The 23,625-nt window shown below is 40.2% G+C and overlaps 1 protein-coding gene across 9 annotated transcripts in view; it reads right to left on the minus strand.

Annotated features, from left to right (window-relative positions):
- ANKS1A (ankyrin repeat and sterile alpha motif domain containing 1A) overlaps positions 1–23,625 on the minus strand; it is a 188,068-nt gene that overhangs the window by 126,598 nt on the left and 37,845 nt on the right. Inside the window, exon 1 of one of the 9 annotated variants that reach the window (XM_079933765.1) lies at positions 14,976–15,096. The exons of the other annotated variants lie outside the window; for them this stretch is intronic. Within the exon in view, the coding sequence (XP_079789891.1) occupies positions 14,976–14,983 (8 nt within the window). The 5' untranslated portion in view covers positions 14,984–15,096. Of the gene's footprint in view, positions 1–14,975; positions 15,097–23,625 lie in introns of those variants that run through there. 9 annotated transcript variants of the gene reach the window in all.

The following is a 23,625-nucleotide window of genomic DNA, read 5'->3' on the forward strand; positions in this document are numbered from 1 at the left end:
CACACACACACACACACACACCCCTCTCCTTGACCAAATTTTAGTCAGGCTCCTCTGAACACTCTTTTCAACTAGGCCTTGACTTTGGTCCCCATCCTATCTTTGACCTGCTCAGCCCAGTTTTAGCAAGAATTCTGTTAAGTACGTTTATCAAGAGTTCTCCCACCCTTGATATCTGATCCAGTTCCTCATCCCCCCTCTTTGATGTCTAAGTCCTTGGCCTGCCTAGAGCAAGAATCCTGTTAGGTCAGTTTAGCAAGAATCCCCCTATCCTTGATGTCTCCTCTTAGAAATTTTCCATCCACTGACTCACTCACCCTCCTCTTTGGCCAAAAATCCCCTCTGGTCCTTGTTGTATATGAAGATGAGCCTGGTTTCTCTCCCCTATGGCAATACTCCTACTGCACTAGTCTGAAAATCTTCCTTACTCTTTTAACAAGTGTCAGAACAATTTTTCCTTTAACAGCACACACACCCACTTTTTCTTTTTTTTTTTTAAAAGTCGAGCCAGATCTATTCCAGAGAGATGGGCTTCCAGTTACAAGATTCTTAAGAGAGTTCTTTTAAGAAGGGGTTCTGGAGTAAATTTATTTCTGGGTTTGGTCTCCTTTTTAAAAACCCTCCTGTGGTCTCTGATTTTTCCAGCCTCTGGAGGATGAAAATCAATTATTCCCATTTGCTTCTGAATGGAGCTCTTCAATTACAGAGGCTTAAGAACATGCTTGCCCAAATGACAGCAGTAGCAGTCCCCAGGTGAGGGTACCAAATAGGTCAGTGATTTCAAAGGCTGGTGGATTTTAGAACACATTATAGGAATTGTACAAAATGGTGACCTACTGCTAGTTTAAGTGATGGTGAGATTAGGGAGGTGAATGAGTCAACAGGGGGTTACCAAATCCCAGATAGTCTACATTCTAAAACAGTTCACAAATTTGTCCCTTCCTTTTCACTTCCAAAATCACCGCCTTATGCCTGAAATAACCTCCAAAATGATCTTGACTGCCTTAAGTATCTTCTTCCATTGACAAAATCAAAATACACTCTTTCCAAAATGCAGCAAGTGATCCCCCACCTGCAGCGAACCCTTGCCGTGCCAGGCAACTAGTCCACGGCAAAGACTTCTGATTCAAGCACCATCGTTTACTCTGAAGCAAGACACCTATGATACAAGTAACCACCCCCTTCTCAGAATCATTTTATTAAGAACCTCCTCTCTGCTTTAGTTCTGTGTAGCCAAGGTGACTTGTGCAAGCAGATTATTTCCTTTCTAACAATTACATCCTGCTCTTGAAAGAAACATGGCAATTATTATTTTTTTTAACATCTTTATTGGGGTATAATTGCTTTATAATGGTGTGTTAGTTTCTGCTTTATAACAAAGTGAATCAGTTATACATATACATATGTTCCCATATGTCTTCCCTCTTGCGACTCCCTCCCTCCCACCCTCCCTATCCCACCCCTCCAGGCGGTCACAAAGCACCGAGCCAATATCCCTGTGCCATGCGGCTGCTTCCCACTAGCTATCTACCTTACGTTTGTTAGTGTGTATATGTCCATGACTCTCTCGCACCCTGTCACAGCTCACCCTTCCCCCTCCCCATATCCTCAAGTCCGTTCTCCAGTAGGTCTGCGTCTTTATTCCTGTCTTACCCCTAGGTTCTTCATGACATTTTTTTTCCTTAAATTCCATATATATGTGTTAGCATACGGTATTTGTCTTTTTCTTTCTGACTTACTTCACTCTGTATGACAGACTCTAGGTCTTCTTTATCCATTCATCCGATGATGGGCACTTAGGCTGTTTCCATCTCCGAGCTATTGTAAATAGAGCTGCAATGAACGTTTTGGTACATGACTCTTTTTGAATTATGGTTTTCTCAGGGTATATGCCCAGTAGTGGGATTGCTGGGTCATATGGTAGTTCTATTTGTAGTTTTTTAAAGAACCTCCATACTGTTCTCCATAGTGGCTATACCAATTCACATTCCCACCGCAGTGTAAGAGTGTTCCCTTTTCTCCACACCCTCCCCAGCATTTATTGTTTCTAGACTTTTTGATGATGGCCATTCTGACTGGTGGGAGATGATATCTCATTGTAGTTTTGATTTGCATTTCTCTAATGATTAATGATGTTGAGCATTCTTTCATGTGTTTGTTGGCAGTCTGTGTATCTTCTTTGGAGAAACGTCTATTTAGGTCTTCTGCCCATTTTTGGATTGGGTTGTTTGTTTTTCTGTTACTGAGCCGCATGAGCTGCTTGTAAATTTTGGAGATTAATCCTTTGTCAGTTGCTTCATTTGCAAATATTTTCTCCCATTCTGAGGGGTGTCTTTTGGTCTTGTTTATGGTTTCCTTTGCTGTGCAAAAGCTTTGAAGTTTCATTAGGTCCCATTTGTTTATTTTTGTTTTTATTTTCATTACTCTAGGAGGTGGGTCAGAAAGGATCTTGCTGTGATTTATGTCATAGAGTGTGCTGCCTATGTTTTCCTCTAAGAGTTTGATAGTTTCTGGCCTTACATTTAGGTCTTTAATCCATTTTGAGCTTATTTTTGTGTATGGTGTTAGGGAGTGTTCTAATCTCATACTTTTACATGTACCTGACCAGTTTTCCCAGCACCACTTATTGAAGAGGCTGTCCTTTCTCCACTGTACATTCCTGCCACCTTTATCAAAGATAAGGTGTCCATATGTGCGTGAGTTTATCTCTGGGCTTTCTATCCTGTTCCATTGATCTATCTTTCTGTTTTTGTGCCAGTACCATACTGTCTTGATTACTGTAGCTTTGTAGTATAGTCTGAAGTCAGGGAGCCTGATTCCTCCAGCTCCTTTTTTCGTTCTCAAGATTGCTTTGGCTATTCGGGGTCTTTTGTGTTTCCATACAAATTGCGAAATTTTTTGTTCTAGTTCTGTGAAATATGCCAGTGGTAGTTTGATAGGGATTGCATTGAATCTATAGATTGCTTTGGGTAGTAGAGTCATTTTCACAATGTTGATTCTTCCAATCCAAGAACATGGTATATCTTTCCATCTATTTGTATCATCTTTAATTTCTTTCATCAGTGTCTTATAATTTTCTGCATACAGGTCTTTTGTCTCCTTAGGTAGGTTTACTCCTAGATATTTTATTCTTTTTGTTGCAGTGGTAAATGGGAGTGTTTTCTTGATTTCACTTTCAGATTTTTCATCATTAGTATATAGGAATGCCAGAGATTTCTGTGCATTAATTTTGTATCCTGCTACTTTACCAAATTCATTGATTAGCTCTAGTAGTTTTCTGGTAGCATCTTTAGGATTCTCTATGTATAGTATCATGTCATCTGCAAACAGTGACAGCTTTACTTCTTCTTTTCCGATTTGGATTCCTTTTATTTCCTTTTCTTCTCTGATTGCTGTGGCTAAAACTTCCAAAACTATGTTGAATAAGAGTGGTGAGAGTGGGCAACCTTGTCTTGTTCCTGATCTTAGTGGAAATGCTTTCAGTTTTTCACCATTGAGGATGATGTTGGCTGTGGGTTTGTCATATATGGCCTTTATTATGTTGAGGAAAGTTCCCTCTATGCCTACTTTCTGGAGGGTTTTTATCATAAATCGGTGTTGAATTTTGTCAAAAGCTTTTTCTGCATCTATTGAGATGATCATATGGTTTTTCTCCTTCAATTTGTTAATATGGTTTATCACATTGATAGATTTGCGTATATTGAAGAATCCTTGCATTCCTGGAATAAACCCCACTTGATCATGGTGTATGATCCTTTTAAGGTGCTGTTGGATTCTGTTTGCTAGTATTTTGTTGAGGATTTTTGCATCTATGTTCATCAGTGATATTGGCCTGTAGTTTTCTTTCTTTGTGACATCCTTGTCTGGTTTTGGTATCAAGGTGATGGTGGCCTCGTAGAAGGAATTTGGGAGTGTTCCTCCCTCTGCTATATTTGGAAGAGTTTGAGAAGGATAGGTGTTAGCTCTTCTCTAAATGTTTGATAGAATTCGCCTGTGAAGCCATCTGGTCCTGGGCTTTTGTTTGTTGGAAGATTTTTAATCACAGTTTCAATTTCAGTGCTTGTGATTGGTCTGTTCATATTTTCTATTAGTTCCTTTCTAACAATTACATCCTGTTCTTGAAAGAAACATGGCAATTATTTTTGAAAATATATACTTATAGGTTAGACAGACTGAATTTTGCTGACTTAAGCTTTTTTGTTTAAACTAATTTTTTTAAGTTATTTCTCCATAATTTAGTAAGCACTGTAACAACTTCCATTAGTAAAAATAGCTGAACAAGGCGTATTACTTTGGAAAATTAAAACAAAAGAAAAAAAACACATACACACAACAACAAAAAGTTGGTTTTAACTAAGTCCAAGTTTTCTCACTTTCTTTGTCCCTATTTGTAATGTTTAGGTTTAGTTTAATCCCAGAGCCTTTCTCAGAGACTCTATTGTGATCTATATTTAATCAGCCTCCCAAATCTGCTCTATTTGCCAGATTCCTTTTCTAGCTTTCCCAAAAAGGCACTCAGTATCCTGTTCTTGGAGTCAATCCAAAAATAAGCACTCATTTTGGATGACTAAGAACCTTAGCAAACACCTGGCCAAAAAGCAAGGCCATGCTACATACATGTAGCATCTACCAACTGAGGAATACAAGACTTGATCAAGAAGGTTACAAAGAAGTTTCCCAAACTGGACAGCTTTCCCACAAATAGCTTTTTGCTTCTCAAATTTTAAATGTACAAGAGGACCGCCATTTACAGTAAACAAAACCTCTATATGGGAAGAAATACAGCTTCATATATCAAAGAACAAGAGGAAAAGCCCTATCATCTACTAATGGCCTAGAAAATGAAGACATCCAGAAAGCCTTTAATGAGTCTAATAGATGTTGTCTTTTAGTACAATAACTACAACAGACAGTCTACTATGAGCTAAGTAGCATGCTAGAAACCTAATATGTATTTGCTCTATTTTTCATACTAAATAGTGAAATAAGAACTTGCATTCTGGGCTTCTCTGGTAGCAGAGTGGTTAAGAATCCGCCTGCCAATGCAGGGGACACGGGTTTGAGCCCTGGTCCAGGAAGATCCCACATGCCATGGAGCAACTAAGCTCATGTGCCACAGCTACTGAGCCTGCGCTCTAGAGCCTGCGCGCCACAATTACTGAGCCCTTGTGCCACAACTATGGAAGCCCACATGCCTAGAGCCCATGCTCCGCAACAAGAGAAGCCACCACAATCAGAAGCCTGTGCACCGCAACAAAGAGTAACCCCCGCTCACCACCACTAGAGAAAGCCCACGCACAGCAATGAAGACCCAATGCAGCCAAAAGTAAAATAAATAAATTTATAAATAAATAGAACCTAAGATTAAAAAAAAAAGAACTTGCATTTTATAAACTTTAACATGCTCAGAGAGATGAAACTAAAAAGAGGTGAAGCCACTTGCCCAAGGACACACAGCTACCCTGAAGAACCAGCATGAAAACTTGTTCTGCCTGACCCTTAAATCTATATTACTCGATTTACCACCTACCAAAATCAACAGTCTGATTTAAATAGCTATTGTTTCATATAACCACTCTGTTAATAATGAAAGCCTTAAAAAGTCTATGGACTCTAGAAAGTTCTACAAATATCTCTGTGTTGACTCCTAATATGTACGCCTTTGTGCACACGTATGCTTAGCAATTACTGACAAAAATTTAGAGACTGACTCAAAGCCAAGACTTATTATGCCTCTAAACTGTAATACGAACCAAAAATACCACACTCCAAGCTGGTTCTTTGGAAAGATCAATACAACTGATAAATATCTAGCTGAGCTAACCAAGGGGAAAAAAAAAAAAGAGAAGACACAAATTACTACTATCAAAAATGAAAGAGAGCCATCACTACCAATTCCATGACTTTAAAAAGATAAAAGAATATTATGAACAATATGCCCCCAAATTTGGTAAATTACATGAAATGAACTAATTCCTACCAAAATTCACACAAGAAGAAATACAGCATCTGAATGGGCCTATATCTATTAAAGAAACTGAATCAATAATTAATAACCTTACAAAACACAAAGTACCCAGTCCAAGTGGTCACATTGGTGAATTCTAAGAAACATTGAAGAAATTATACCAATTCTCTGCAATCTACTCCAGAAAACAGAACCAGTGGGAACACTTCCTAACTCATCCTATGAGGGCAGAATCAACATAACATTAAAACCAGACAAAGACATTAAAAGAAAGGAAAATGACAGACCAATATCTCTGATTCAACATTTAAAAACCAGTTAATGTAATCCATCATGTCAACGGGATAAAGATGAAAAATCATATAGGATCATAGCAACATATGCAGAAAAAGCATTTGACAAAATCTAACACCCACTCATGATAAAAATTCTCAGAAAACTAGGAATGGAGAGGAACTTCTTCAACTTGATAAAGAACATCTATATATAAACTTACAGCTAACATCATACGTAATGGTGAGAAACTAGATATTTTCCCCCTAAGATCAGAAACAGGACAAAGATGTCCCCTCTTACCACTTCTATTTAACATGGTATTGGAAGTCCTAGCTAAAGCCATAAGAAAAGGAAATAAAAGGTATTCAGATTGCGAAGGAAGAAATAAAACTGTCTTTGTTTGCTGATGATATAATTTGCTATGTAGAAAATCCTGAAGAAGCAACAACAACAAAAAATCTCCTGGACCTAAGCAATTATAGCAAGATTACAGGATACAAGGTTAGTATACAAAAGTCAACTGTTTTCTCACATACCAGCAATGAACAATTAGAATTCGAAATTAGAATTTGAAAAACATAATACCATTTACATTAATTAGCACTAAAAGTTAAATTATTTATTATAAATCTAACAAAATATGAACAAGACCTATATGAAGAAAATTACAAAACTCTGATAAAAGAAACCAAAGTCTAAATAAATGAAGAGGTATTCCATGTTCGTAAATAGGAAGACTCAACATTAAGATATCAATTCTTCCCAACTTGATTTATAGATTCAACACAATCCCCATAAAAATCCCAGCACGATATTTTGTAAATATCAACAAAATGATTCTAAAGTTTATATGGAAAAGCAAAAGATCCAGAATAGCCAACATAATATTGAAGGAAAAGAACGAAGTTGGAGGACTGACACTACTGGACCTCAAGACTTACTGTAAAGCTGCAGTGATCAAGACAGTGTGGTACTGGCAAAAGAAAAGTCAAATAGATCAATGGAAGAGAATACAGAGCCCAGAAATAGACCCGCACAAATCTGGTCAACCGACCTTTGACAAAACAGCAAAGGTAATTCAATGGAGAAAGGCTAGACTTTTCAAAAAACGGTGCTGCAACAACTGGACAACCACATGCAAAAAAATGAATCTAGACATAAACTTTATACCTTTCACGAAAATTAACTTAAAATGAATCATAGCCCTAAATGTAAAATGCAAAACTATAAAACTTCTAGAAGATAACACAGGATAAAATCTAGGTAACTCTGGGTTTGGCAATGACTCTATAGATACAACACCAAAAGCACAATCCTTGAAAGAAAAAATTGGTAAGTTGGACTTCATTAGAATTAAAAACTTCCACTCTGTGAAAAACACTGTTAAGAGAAAGAAAAGACAAGCCACAAATTGGAAGAAAATCTTTGCATAACACATATCTGATTAAGGACATGTATCCAAACATACTAATAACTCTTATAATTCAACAATAAGAAAACAGGGACTTCTCTGGTGGTCCAGGTAAGACTCCGCACTCCCAGTGCAGGGGGCCCAGGTTCGATCCCCGGTCGGGGAACTAGATCCCACATGCATGCCGCAACTAAGAGTCTGCCGCAACTAACAGTCTGTGTGCAGGACTCCCCTGGTGGTGCCGTGGTTAAGAAACCGCCTGCCAATACAGGAGACACGGGTAAGAGCCCTGGTCCAGGAAGATCCCACATGCCGCAGAGCAAGTAAGCCCGTGCACCACAATTACTGAGCCTATACTCTAGAGCCCACGGTCCACAACTAGTGAGCCTGCGTGCTGTAACTACTGAAGCCTACACACCTAGAGCCCATGCTCCGCAACAAGAGAAGCCACCGCAGTGAGAAGTCCGCACACCGTAATGAAGACCCAACGCAGCCAAAAAAAAATTAAAATAGATAATAAGACAGATCAACTGTTCGATGTGGAAAGGTTTCCAAAACATTAAAAAAGAAGTCTGCATGCTGCAAACAAGTAGTCTGCATGCCAAAACAAAGATCCCACATGCCACAACTAAGACCCGGCAGAGCCAAAATAAATAAATAAAATATTTTTAAGAAAACAAACAACCCACGATACAAAAATCAATATACAAAAATCTTTTGCATTTCGTATACACTAATAATGAATTATCAGAAAGAGAAATTAAGAAAACAATCTCATTTACAATTGCATCAAAAGTATAAAATATCTAGGAATAAATTTAAGAAGGTGAAAGACTTGTACACTGAAAACTACTTTAAGACACTGATGAAAGAAACTGAAGGCACAAACAAATGGAAAGATATTCTGTGCTCATAGATTGGAAGAATTAACATTGTTAAAATGTCCATACTACCCAAAGCAATCTACAGATTCAATGCAATCTCTATCAAAATTCCAATGGTTTTTTTCACAGAATTAGAAAAAACAATTCTAAAATTTGTACAGAACCACAAAAGACCCCAAATAGCCAAAGCAATCTTGAGAAAGAAGGACAAAGCCAGAGGCATCATACAGTCTGATTTCAAATTATTACAAAGCTATAGTAATCAAAACACAATGGTACTGGCATAAAAACAGACACACAGATCAATGGAACAGAACAAGAGAGCCTAGAAATAAACCCACATATATATGGCCAATTAATTTATGACAAAGGATCCAAGAATATACAACGGGGAAAGGACAATCTCTTCAAAAATGGTGTTTGGAAAACTGGACAGCCACATACAAAAGAATGAAACTGAATTTCTATCTTATACCATACACAAAAATTAACTCAAAATGCATTAAAGAGTTGAATGTAAGACCCAAAACCATAAAACTCCTGAAAGAAACATAGGCAGTAAGCTCCCTGATGTTGGTCTTGGTGATGATTTTTTTGGATCTGACACCTAAAGCAAAGGCAATAAAAGCAAAAATAAACAAGTGAGACTAATCAAATTAAAAAGCTTCTGCACAGGGACTTCCCTGGTAGTCCAGTGGTAAAGAATCCACCTTACAATGCAGGGGACATGGGTTCGATCCCTGGCCAGGGAACTAAGATCCAACCTGCCATGGGGCAACTAAGCCCATGCGCCACAACTACAGAGCCCACGCACCCTGGAGCCTGCAGGCCACAACTAGAGAGAAGCCCGCGGGCCACAACAAAGAGCCCGAGAGCCACAACGAAAGATCCCACATGCCTCAACTAAGAGCCAGCGCAACCAAAAAAAAATTTTTTTTATAAATAATAATAAATCTTTAAAAAGAAAAGCTTCTGCACAGCAAAAGAAACCATCAACAAAATAAAAAGGCAACCTACTGAATGGAGAAAACATCTGCAAATCATGTATCTGATAAGGGGCTAATATCCAATATACAGAAGAACTCATACAATTCAATACCAAAAAAAATCTAATTAAAAAATGGACAGAAGATCTGAATAGACATTTTCCAAAGAAGACATACAGATGGCCAACAGACACGTGGAAAGATGTTCAACACCACTAATCATCAGGGAAATGCAAATCAAAACCATAATGAGATATGACTTCACATCTGTCAGAATAGTTATTATCAAAAAAACAAGAAACATCAAGTTTTGGCAAGGATGTGGAGAAAGGGGAACCCTTGTGCACTGTTGATGGAAACGTAAATTGGTACAGCCACTATGGAAAATAGTATAGAGGCTCTTCAAAACTTACTGTGGTGATCATTCCACAATGTATGCAAATACTGAATTATTATGTGTACACCTAAAGCTAATATAATGTTATATGTCAATTATACCTCAGTTAAAAAACAAAGAAGGAAAACAAACCCGATTTTAAAATGGGCAAGGACTGGGCTTCCCTGGTGGCGCAGTGGTTGTGAGTCTGCCTGCCAATGCAGGGGACGCAGGTTCATGCCCTGGTCCGGGAAGATCCCACATGCCGCAGAGCGGCTGGACCCGTGAGCCATGGCCGCTGAGCCTGCGCATCTGGAGCCTGTGCTCCGCAACGGGAGAGGCCACAACGGTGAGAGGCCCGCGTACTGCAAAACAAAAACAAAACAAAAAACAAAACAAAACAAAAAAAATGGGCAAGGACTTCCCTGGTGGCGCAGTGGTTAAGAATTTGCCTGCCAAGGCAGGGGACACGGGTTTGAGCCCTGGTCCGGGAAGATTCCACATGCCGCGGAGCAACTAATCCCGTGCACCACAACTACTGAGCCTGTGCTCTAGAGCCCGCGAGCCACAACTGCTGAGCCCGCGTGCCACAACTACTGAAGCCCACGTGCCTAGAGTCTGTGCTCTGCAACAACAGAAGCCACCACAATGAGAAGCTTGTGCACGGCAACGAACAGTAGCCCCCGCTCAACACAACTAGAGAAAAGCCCGTGTGGAGCAACGAAGACCCAATGCAGCCAAAATTAAATAAATTTATTAAAAAAAAGAATCCGCCTGCCAATGCAGGGGACACGGTTTCGAGCCCTGGTGCAGGAAGATCCCACCTGTCGCGGAGCAAGTAAGCCCATGCGCCACAACTACTAAGCCTGTGCTCTAGAGCCCGTGAGCCACAACTACTGAGCCTGCATGCCACAACTACCGAAGCCTGTGCGCCTAGAGCCCGTGCTCTGCAACGAGAAGCCACCACGATAAGAAGCCCACGTACCACAACAAAGAGTAGCCCCTGCTCTCTGCAACTAGAGAAAGCCCACGCTCAACAACGAAGACCCAACGCAGCCAAAAATATATAAATAAATTTTAAAAAATAAAATGGGCAAAAGATCTGAACAGACACCTTACCAAAGATATACAGATGACAAAGAAGCATATGAAAAGTTGTGCTACATCACATGTCATTAGGGAAGTGCAAATTAAAACAACAATGAAATACAAGTACGCACCTATTAGAATGGCTAAAATGCAAAACACAACAGCAAATGCTGGCGAGCATGGGAAGTAACGAGACTCATTGCTGGTGGGAACGCAGTGAAAACAGCCAGTTTGAAATCTCGCTTGGCAGCTGCTTACAAAGCTAAATATAGGTTTACCACATGATCCAGTAATCGTGCTCCTAGGTATTTACTTATATGAGCTGAAAATTTATGTCCATACAAACACCTGCACATGAATGTCTATAGCAGCTTTATTCATAATTGCCAAAACTTGGAAGCAATCAAGATGAACTTCAATAGGTGAATGGATAAACTGTGGTATATCCAGACAATGAAATATTGTTCAGTGATAAAAGGAAATGAGTTGACGAGGCAAAAAAGACATGGAGGAAACTTAAACGCATATTACTAAGTGACAGAAGCCAATCTGAGAAGGCTATACATACTGTATGATTCCAAGTATATATGACATTCCATTAAAGGCAATACTGCAGAGATAAAAAAAGATCAGTGGTTGTCAGGGGTTCAGGGGGTTTTGAGGAAGGATGAACAGATGAAACACAGAACATTTTTATGGCAGTGAAACTATCTCGTGTGATACTGTAATGGTGGATGCATAACATTATGTATTTGTCAAAACCCAAAGAACTGTACAATACCAAGAGTGAACACTGGGACTTCCCTGGTGGTCCAGTGGGTCCAGCGCTCCCAATGCAGGGGGCCTGGGTTTGATCCCTGGTCAGGGAACTAGATCCCACATGCGGCAACTAAGAGCCCACATGCCGCAACTAAGACCCGGCACTGCATACATGCATGCGTGCATGCATGAATGAATGAATGAATAAATAGAGTGAACCCTAACAGACTTTAGTTAACAATAACATATCAATATTGGTTCATCAATTACAACAAATGTACCACACAGTCAAGATGTTAATGCCACACACACACACAATATTAGTAATATGGGAAACTGTGGGGGTGAGGGAGAGAAGGAACATAGAGGAAATTTCTACACTTTCTGGGCAATTTTTCTACAAACCTAAAGCTGCTCTAAAAATGAAGTCTATCAAAAAAAAACCCACACTCCCTAAAAATGAACACTAATGCCAAGAAGTAACAATGTACAATGTATAATCCAAAACATGTGAAGAAAAGAATGAGTATCAGGATGAACCAACAAGAGTGGCACAATTTAAATGCAAGTCAGGATCCTAACCTTCCATCAGCTGCTTGCAGGCTTCAGTTCTCAACTGAGGGATCAGTCAAAGAAAAGTGGATGCAATTACACAAAATCAAAATATTAGAGATAAAAGAAACTGTAAAGATCACCTACCCCACTCACTCACTTTTTAGATTGAGAGCATGAAACCTAAATGTTTAAACTCCTGTCTTAGCTCCTAGAAGCCAACAGATCTCATCTCTGTTAAGCTACTAACCTCAAATCTAGACCATAAACCCAAGAGACTTTTTGAGCTCTAGCCACTTGTAATGACTGTTCATAGCAATCTCCAATTACTCTGTCATGTGCTGCTAAGTCATGAGTTGTTCTAGAGAGAGCTGGTAAAGTAGAGAAAAATCTCCCTTGGAATCTAGTTCCTCAAAGAAATAAGAGATGGCCAAGGTGTGGCCTAGTGCTCAGAAGACACCAAAATATTTTCACTGAAGGATGGCATGAGAAATTGCCCCTGACTACTAAACTACTCCCAAAGGACTATGAAAGGAAATGAAACATAACAAGCTCCAAAAACTAAAGGCAACCACAGTGCTTAAAACCCCTCTGCACGCAAAGGTTACAACTAGGACAATGTTATTCAGAATCTAATACTTTGTAGGCTAGGGATATTTTGAAGCTCTAATGTAATGTATCACTTCTAACAACCACAACAACTATAATGAGAACAGCTCCTGCAAGAGCCAGTTCTCAATTCAATTCCCCCGACTCCATACAGGGTGTGGTAAGTCCCATTCCCAGCACAACTTGACCACGTCCCTCTCAGGTTTCCTAGCCCAGGTCACACACTCTGCTGCTTCGTGACATCTTAAAAATGTCTTTAAAGCATGAGTAGCGGACTTCCCTGGTGGCACAGTGGTTAAGAATCTGCCTGCCAATGCAGGGGACACGGGTTCAAGCCCTGGTCCGGGAAGATCCCACATGCTGCAGAGCAACGAAGCCCGTGCACCACAACTACTGACCCTGTGCTCTAGAGCCCGTGAGCCACAACTGCTGAAGCCCGCATGTCAAGAGCCCATGCTCTGCAACAAGAGAAGCCACCGCAATGAGAAGCCTGTGCGCCGCAACGAAGAGTAGCCCCTGTTCACCACAACTAGAGAAAGCCCACGCGCAGCAACGAAGACCCAACACAGCCAAAAGTAAATTAATTAATTAATTAATTAATTTTTTTAAAAAAAGGATGAGTAGCTGTCAATTTTAAAGAATGACTAAAGTTATACCAGGAATGTCAGGAGTTTTGAACATCAGAGAATCTGATGTAGCCATTAACTAGATTAAACAAGAAAAACCATACGTCCCTTTCATTAGATATAAAATACTTTATGATTCAACACTCATTCATGATAAAAGCTTCTTCAAATTAACTAATGTCAATAATATATTCAATGGGAAAAAACAAGTTGCAGATATGTATCACCATTAAAACAAAAATGGAATAAATTTGTCTAAGCATGGTAAAAAAGAAATCTGAAAAAAATATACATAAAACTGCTGGAAGGACTGAAGGGAGGAAGAGACACTATGGATTGTTATATTTGACTTTTTCGATTGTGAGGATGTATTAGTCTAACAAATTTAAAATGATATTTTTGTTTTAGAAAAGTTAGACTCAATAGTACGCCTAATCATGGCCCATTTAACTTTATATCAAACGTACAGAAAAGACCATCTACTAAGAATCATAAGGAAAAAAGTATTTCTCAATTATATAGATCAGTGCAAATTAAATCATCTCTCATTTCCATTTTTCCTCCAAATCCTCATCCTCGTCATATGTGTCACATGCAGCCTCCCACAGGCACCTCAAGGATAAAGGTCATACCACGTATATTGCCCTGAACACTGTGAACATTGATTAAATACATTTTTCAAGAGAAACAATGTGAAACAGCACTTCCAGGCTTCTTGGATCCGTCTTCAGGTCAGTGAATTATACCGGTCAACTCAGAGTGCTCAGCGAGGTTAGGAATGTCTAATTAATCTTTTCATTATCTTCCAAATTTATGGGCAGTTGTTTTCCAGAACTCACTATGTGGAATCTCAACTTTAGAGACACAACGTACTCACCAGACAGTGCACAACACACTCTGTTCTTAAAACCACATAGCTGCTTATCTTACGGCTATGCTTGGCTCAAAAGACAAGTGAGAAGTGTCTGAGAAGTCTGAAAATGAGAACATCAGTGGCCATCTAACCAGGACCCAGATGACTGAAACTCATTAAGCTGCACCACCGCACTTCCTCCAAACCCTGCTCAAGTGACCTCAGCCATTGCCCACAAGGGTTGGAAGCAGAAGTCATATTTCTTAGATGAGCAAGATGTGAAAAGCCCACAGAAACAGAAAATGCTCCTGACTCTTCAAGCATGCCGTGCCTCATTTTTGCACTATCAACTACTTTGCAGATATTTCTTCTAAGCAGATCGGGAAACCATTAACAATACCATGTGAATAAATGAAAAGCATACAGTATCCTTAGCATATTCCCCCAAACTTTTTATTTCTGATTACTTGAAAGCAAATAGTAGAAGGCAACTAAATACTTCACCATGGTGCATATTATAATATTGCTAAGACAAACTGGGCTAATTCTTGATGAAAATATTTATCAAATGCATAGTGCAACTTACATGTCCATTGAATCAACAGCAAATTTCACAAATATGATGAAATAGATACTAGGATCAAATTAAGTAAGTCTGTCGAGAAGACGTGCGAAATCACTCCATAAAGCTGTTGAAGAGACTTCCATTCCCCTGTCTGCAGGAGGCAGCATGCATTCTGATCTGTTCCATCCCAAGAAGCACAGGGCCTGCCCTGCAGGGAAGGGCCCCGTGACAGCTCTTGCTAGTGATTAGGCCCTAAGCCTGTCTGTTCTGAATATGAAAGTTAGGGAGCTTATTTGGCTGCAGATCAAGGCCACAATTGTCAAGCACCTTTATTGGTAATAAAAGTGATATTCCTATCTCCATCTGTCTGACTGTGTGAATTTCCCTCTCTTTTCAATTGTTTCAGAAACAACTAAGAAGAAGTTATTATTTTTTTTTATGTATAGAAGCACATCTCACTTTACTGTACTTTGCTGTACTGTGCTTCACAGACATTGCAGGTTTTTTGTCTTTTTAATTTTATTGAAGTATAGTTGATTTGCAATGTTGTGGAGAGGTATTCTTTTTTTTTTTTTTCACGGTACGCAGGACCCTCACTGTTGTGGCCTCTCCCGTTGTGGAGCACAGGCTCCGGACACGCAGGCTCAGCGGCCATGGCTCACGGACCCAGTCGCTCCGCGGCATGTGGGATCTTCCCGGACTGGGGCACGTACCCGTGTCGCCTGCATAGGCAGGCGGACTCTCAACCACTGCGCCACCGGGGAAGCCCGAGAGGTATTCTTTGATTGGCTTCATCACACCTCATAAAACCCACCTCCAAAAGAACCTAAAATCAGTGCTCTTAGCCCTTATATAATCTACGATCAAATGTTTTTAGAACAAAAATTCATAATTATTAGGAGAACCAGTTTATAATGCTGTAACTACTTATGAGATGAGTTTCAAAGACACACTAGTTCATCAGGTTCTTCGAAACTCAGAGAGAAAAACAAAACAACAATAAAAAAAAAACAGCAATATGCAAACAACTGGAGTATCCCAAAAGTCAGAAAACAAATAAAACTGAGTAAAAAATTAAAATTCAAATGTGATAAACATCTGTCTGTGGGCAGGGGGAAGAGGATGATTTGTGCCAGGGCAGGGACAATGACACAGGCTTTCTCCACAGAACCATTTCACACCATTCCTCAAGGGAGAGGACAGCTCTCTGGGGAAGATACTGGAGACCTCCCCTGCCCCTTAACTCTAAAAAAGCCTAATACGATTGATTTTTTTTTTAAGACTCAGCTGAATAGGCCTAAAAGGATTGTTCCCTAACTGCTTGATGCCTGAAATTCTTCCAAGAAAAAGAAAAGCCTTTTAAACTGCAATTAGAAATAAATGGCTTAAAATGTGCTTTAAAATGGTTGAGAAGTAATGCATTTGCTACATCTCTATTTTATCTAATTATGAATAAATGACATCAGAGCCATCCTGGCTTAGATGGAGGGAAGGAGATGAGAACACAAGGTCAATATGTGCCTTTAGTGGGAGAGAGGTCACTGCAGAGGGAGGTGCAGGTTGGGATGGGAGAGAAGGATGTAAAACCATTATTTAAAATGATGATGTACTAGAAAACTCAATGACAAAGGGAAGTGCCCATGACACATACCAGACCAAGTTATAGAACAGGAAAGGCTACAAGGGAACTGACTTAGTTCAGGCCCTGGGACCTTGTCCTAATAAGTTTCCCCAACACAGATACCATAAAGAGTGTTGTCATGGGCTTCCCTGGTGGTGCAGTGGTTAAGAATCCACCTGCCAATGCAGGGGACACGGGTTCCAGCCCTGGTCCAGGAAGATCCCACATGCCACGGGGCAACTAAGCCCATGCACCACAGCTACTGACCCTGCACTCTAGAGCCCGTGAGCCACAACTACTGAGCCCACGTGCCAAAACTACTGAAGCCCATGCACCTACAGCCCATGCACCTAGAGCCCATGCAACAAGGGAAGCCACTGCAATGAGAAGCCCACGCACCACAACAAAGAGTAGCCCCCACTCACCACAACTAGAGAAAGCCCACGCATAGCAACGAAGACCCAACAAAGCCCAAAATAAATAAATTAAATTAAATTTTTAAAAGTGTCGTTAGATTAATTAAACTAAAGCTGGAGTCTGATCATTTCTAGTCCACTCCAAAACCTTCAGTAGCATCCCTCATCCTTCGAAATGAGGTCAAAATGATTCAGTGAAGGATTGATGACTTATGTGAACCAGCCACAACTTATTTTTCCCAATCTTATTTTCTTCTTTACTACGTTATACCCCATTGCTTCAGCAAAATTTAGCTTTTCTCCAAATATGCGCAGTCTCTTCCACTTCAGTGCTTTCCTCATCCACCTCTCTCCCCAGACTGCCCTATGCCTCAATTCTCTTCCTTCAAAGGCCACAGTTCACACTTTAGCTTCTCTGGTCCTCCATGCACAGAACAAGGCCTACTGTGTGTCAGGCACTCTGCTGAGGCTGTACCTAAATTATATTATTCAATCTTCACAACTACCCTGTGAAGTAGGTACTTTTTTTTTGTGGGGGCGGGGGGGCGGGGGGCTGTGCCGAGCCACTTGTGGGATCTTAGTTACCCGACCAGGGATTGAACCTGTGCCGTCGGCAGTGAAAGCTCGGAGTCCCAACCACTGGACCACCAGGGAACTCCCCTGAAGTAGGTACTTATCATCCCTAAATACCAGAAGAAGAAACCGTCTTAGAGAAATAAAATATTGTAGTCCCCCCTTAGTTATAAGGGATACATTCCAAAACCCACAGTGGATGCCTGAAACCACAGACAGTGCTGAACCTCACGTATACGATGTTTGTTCCTATATGCACATACCTATGATAGAGATTAATTTATAAATTAGGCACAGTAAGAGAATAGCCAAATCGATAGCATCACTACTCTTGCACTTTGGGGCATTTTTGGGGTTTTTTTTGGCTGCGTTGGGTCTTCATTGCTGTGCGTGGGCTTTCTCTAGCTGCGGCGAGCGGGTGCTACTCTTCATTGTGGTGTGCAGGCTTCTCACTGCGGTGGCTTCTCTTGTTGCAGAGCACAGGCTCTAGGCACACAGGCTTCAGTAGTTGTGGCACGAGGGCTCAGTAGTTGTGGCGCGTGGGCTTAGTTGCTCTGCAGCATGTGGGATCTTCCCGGACCAGGGCTCAAACCCATGTCCCCTGCATTGGCAGGCGGATTCTTAACCACTGAGCCACCGGGGAAGCCCTGGGGCCATTATTAAGTAAAATAAGGGTTTATCACACAAGCACTGCGATGCTGCAACAGTCGATCTGATAACCCAGACAGCTTCTAAGTGACTAATAGGCAGGTAGCATATACAGCGTGGATACACTGGACAAAGAGATGGTTCACATACCAGGTAGGATGGAGCAGGATGGGGTAAGATTTCACCACACTACCCAGAACAGTGTGCTATTTAAAACTTATGAAATATTTACTTCTAGAATTTTCTATTTAATATTTTAGGACAGCAGTTGACCGTGGCTAACAAATCACAGAAAGCTTAACCGCAGATGGGGGGGACTACTGTAACTTGTCCAAGGTTCCTACAATAATAAGTACTAAACCAGGATTTGAATTCAGGCACTCTGACTCCAGAGCCCAAAGCCATAACCACTGAGCCTTTCAGTGCTACATATCCAGAAGGACTCTCTTCTCTCCTCTCAACTTCCATTATCCTTTATCTGCTTACACTAGTTAATAACAGAGTAAAAAGTGAGGTGATATGTATGTATCCATGTGCATTTTGCACATGTATGTAATATGTATATATGTGTCTCTCTAGACTCTAAGGCACTTGAGACCAAGGTCCATCCGTGTGAGATCTGTTTTTGTATCTGCTTGGTATCCAGAACAGTGCCCTGCTCATATAGGTGCATACTGGATAAAATGTTCTATGAATAAATGAAGCTATGTTATCAGTCCTGTGCTCTGTTTTTCAAACAAGTAGTTTCTTACAAAAGTTTGGCTCCCAAGGTGTTTACTTATCTAGGTGTCAAGAGGGATATATTTCACATTAACTGATAGCAATGAAGCCGTTAGTCCTATACAAGTTGGGGATGAGGTGAATGAATAGTGAAGGAACTACATATCCTTAAGAGCTATTGCCTCTATTAAAATATATTAGAGACTTCTCCTAAGAATTAGAAACCCCAGGTTGGTTTGAAATTACGGTAGTGCTTTGACCATTAAGGAAGGAAACACATCATAGGCACTGGATTAGTCTGGCAATGGAAGCAAATGAACAGTTGAAGGGGGATTTGAATTTTTTTTCTCCTCTGCCTAGAAAGACTATAGAGAATTGTATGTCAAGGTAATGACCTCAATATTATATCCCAAGTCATCAACAGCTGGAGGTCCTTCACCAGCCTCCCACTGACAGTCACAGACCCCTGTGTTCCCATCTGCTGCAGAGGCAACAGGGCTCTTCAGAGGAAAGGCAAAGTCAGAATCATAGTCTCCAGACTCTCCACCTTGATGGCAGCAGAGGTCACTCTACTTCTGCAGACACACTGGCCTGTATTTCCCCCCACTGGAGATAAGGGTTCACCAGCATGATGTGTGCTCTTTCAATGCACCCTAAAGATCGTGGGGTGCTGAGCACCCTAAAATAAGCTCCTGAAGCCCCTTACCAGTCGCTAGGGACATGCTAATCCCATCACCACTTCACCAGGGGGGTATTTTATTTTATAATTAATTTTTATTGGAGTATAGTTGCTTTACAATGTTGTGTTTCTGCTATACAGCAAAGTGAATCAGTTATTCATATATCCACTTTTTTATTTTTCTTAATTTTTATTGGAGTATAGTTGCTTTACAATGTTGTGTTGGTTTCTGCTGTACAGCAAAGTGAATCAGCTATACGTATACATATATTCCCTCTTTTCTGGATTTCCTTCCCATTTATGTCACCACAGAGCATTGAGTAGAGTTCCCTGTGCTATACAGTAGGTTCTTATTAGCTATCTATTTTATATACAGTAGTGTATATATGTCAATCCCAATCCCCCAATTCATCCCACCCCCAACCTTCCCCCAGAGGGGTACTTTAAATAAATAACTTGCACCTTCTTTCTTTCAAGGTTTTCCTTACACAGCTGGTAGCCAGGGCTATTTAGGAAGTATCAACGACACTTTTAATATTGAAATACTGGTGTGTATTTAACCCAGTGGGGCTTTTAACAACGTATATTAATTTAAAATGTTTATGTTTTCAGGATTTGCTTAAAGATAAGAGACAACTAAAGCTACAAGAAAGAGGAGCCCAAATATTAAGCCGTTCCCTTTCTCATACGTCAAGTACAAATGACAAAGTCCAACAACGTCGCCAAGTCCTGGCTCCACCACTCATCTCAGCAGTTTTTAATACAAACTAACACAAGGGCAGTCTCACTTCTGATTCAGAAGATGGGGCATTAAAAAAATGTAAACAAGCCCATCCCTGTGCAGAGAAGCATGAAAAGAGAGTCATGTCCAAAGGACAGAACCCCAAAGGTTTTCTTACATTAGAGACAACACGAATGGCCTCACATAGCCACTCCTCTAAGAAGGGAAATAAGAGCAGATAGAAGAAGAAACCTGAGCGGCCTGATGTTTGAAATACCTAGAAAAAGTGATTCACAGCAGTCTTGTCAAATAAAATGGGAAGGAAGAAGAGGGGGATAAGGCTGGGGGGGCAGGGGAAGATGATTGTTTTAGCTGAGATGTGGACAGTTTTTTTTTTCTTTAAATACCTTAGCCAAGAGAAACAGGTTTCACATGTGTAAGAGCAAGGAAAGCTTGGTTCACAGCCAACTTGTCATGAAGCCCAGTTTCCAACACTTACTAAGAGGCCAAGTTGCAAGGATGTTTTTTCTTGCATGAGGTTCCGGGGGAGGGGATGTAGGGAAGCCCCTTAAGCTACATGTAAATGCAAATGAGAAAATGAACAATAACTAGACAGGGTCCTTGAGTAAGGCCAAAATAGTTTAAAGCTAACCAAGCTCTAGGCAAGATCCAAAGACTTCGGTGAATAGAAAAACTATTTCACCCAGTGTTGTAAGTATCCTGGGAGCTAAAGTGAGGGCTGCTGTCCTCATCGGCTCTCTGGAAAATGCTTCAACTTGTAAGGAGAGTAAAAGAATAACCAAAGCTTTCAACTCTCCAACATACATGGTTAGACAGTTAGTTATGGAGGTTCTTCAATTCTTTTCCCTTTCTCCAAGCCAGTCCGCTGAACACCATAGTATAATAGTCTAAGGCCACACTTTCTGGAATAGCAGTCATAAAATAACAGCTACTGATTACCTAAAAAAAAAAACTCACAGTATCCTCAAATGAAAGTAATGTTTAGTTACATTAATTTCCATCTAATTCATTAGTATTTTTCAAAGGCATTAGCCCTGAAAACTCTTTTGGAAGATGTCAGTCAAAGCCACAAACAAGTAGAAGAAAACAGACATTGGTATGATATCAAAGGAAGTCAAGCGCTTGAAGGAGGGGCACCTGCTTCCAAAACACTTACACTGTTTTCCCGTGTATAAATCCAAAACCACCTTCTTCCCATCACTCTATGCATGACCCCTCTGCCACCTTTTGCATTTAAAAATCTTTTTAAGCTTCCATTTCTAATAGCCGACTTCAAAAAAAATCCGTTTAACCAATGACCTTTAGTCTACAAAAGCAGTGATGGAACGATCAGTGACATAAATTTAAAATTCCAGACTGCTAAACAAAACTTTCAAAGAGGAGCCACTCTTTCACCTCAACAATAAAAAAGATAAATAACCCAATTCAAATATGGTCAAAGGATTTGGAAAGGTATCACTCCAAAAAAATATACAAATGGCTAATAAGTAACATGAAAAGTTACTCAATAACATTAGCCATGAGGAAAAAGCAAATTAAAAAAATCACTTTATATCCACTAGGATGGCGAAAATATAACAGGCAAGAACAAGCGTTAGCAAGGATGTGGAAAAACTGGCACCCTTATACATTGCTGGTAGGCTTGTAAAATGGTTCAGCCATGGTAAACAATTTGGCAGATCCTCAAAAAATTAAATATAGTTATCATACAACTCAGCAATTCACTCCAAGAGAAATGAAGGCATATGGCCACACAAAAACTTGTATATAAATGTTCAAAGCAGCATTATTCGTAATAGCCAAAACATGGAAACAATCTAAATTTTCATCAACTGAGGAATGAATGAGTAAAATGTGACATACAATACCATGGAATATTTTTTGGCAATAAAGAAGAATGAAGTACTGATAGTTGCTACAATATAGATGAACCTTGAAAACATTATGTTAAGTAAAAGAATCCAGTCACAAAAGGCCACATAGTGTATGATTCCACTTATGTGAAATGTCCAAAATAGGCAAATCCATATAGACAGAAAGCAGATTAGTGGCTACCTGGGGAGACGGAAGGAAAATGAGAAATGAATTCTAATGTGTATGGGGTTTCTTTTTGGAGTGATGAAAATGTTCTGAAATTAGACTGTAGTGATGTTTGTACACTTCTGCGGCTTTTAAAAAAAAAAAAAAGAACCCACTATTTGACTGGTAGTTATGACCAGGTTAAAGACAAGAATAACGCGCACACACACACACATTATAGCTTATGAATCTCTGTCTATCTTGTCTGTTATACAAACAGAACGCAAGGAATCAGGAATCGGAAGCTCTGGAGCTAGAAGGGATCTGAGAAAGCATCCGGACCATCATCTTACCTGTGGAAAAAAGCTATGGTCAAAAGGGGGAAAATGACCCTGTCTAAGGCAGACTTGAGGCTAGAACTGAAGTCAAGGCCTTACCCGTGCCAGATCCTCCAGTCTCTCTCTCTCTACCTTAAAATTTGTCAGAACTATCCCAATTGGGTCACCCAGTTGGCTGCTGGAGGCCTCATCCTCTATGGTGCACCTCAGTCCTTCTCCAGAGGCTGCAATTGTTTTAAGGCAACTCTCTTGTACCTGTAATATATATTCATTAAACTTTGAATATGGAAAAGGCTAATCACGCACTTATTAATCTTTTACTATTTTGTGCTTCTTCCTCATCAATTTTCCTGCCCTTTAGCTCTTTGGAAGTGTCCACAACAGAAAGAGGTGTTATTTATTGAGCCATCTAAGTGTGGATTTTTCCCAGGCTTGCACATAGATTACAGGAGACGTTCCTGGATGAAGGAAAGGAGATTCAGCAAACTGGTCCCATCCCTTGCCCCAGACTGGTTGGAAGAAAAGTGGTACAGTGGTTCCCTCCTCTAACCATTTTGAATCACTCAGGTTTTATAAGATTTAAATACCCCTTAAGACTTGGTGGCTCCTTGAAATAATGCCGTTTGTGGAGAGTTAAAAAAGCAGAAGGGGAGGGGGCAGGGGCTCTTCTACACAAAGATAAAACTTGCTTCTGAGAGTCCTCAAAGCTAAGAAGGCATGAAGGTCCAAGACCGAAAACAGCCTTTATTTGAAATTAGCGTAAAACCCTTCCCTCGACCAAAGTAATAAGGAAGAAGGGTCATTGCTGATGGGCAGCTGACCAAGTAGGAAGGAGACTCAGCTATACCTGTGACCACAATCATGGGAATGAGGCAAAATGATACTTCTTAGGAGATACAACATTCCTAAGTTTGC

Source organism: Stenella coeruleoalba (assembly GCF_951394435.1).
Source record: "Stenella coeruleoalba genome assembly, chromosome: 10".
Lineage (NCBI taxonomy): Eukaryota > Metazoa > Chordata > Mammalia > Artiodactyla > Delphinidae > Stenella > Stenella coeruleoalba.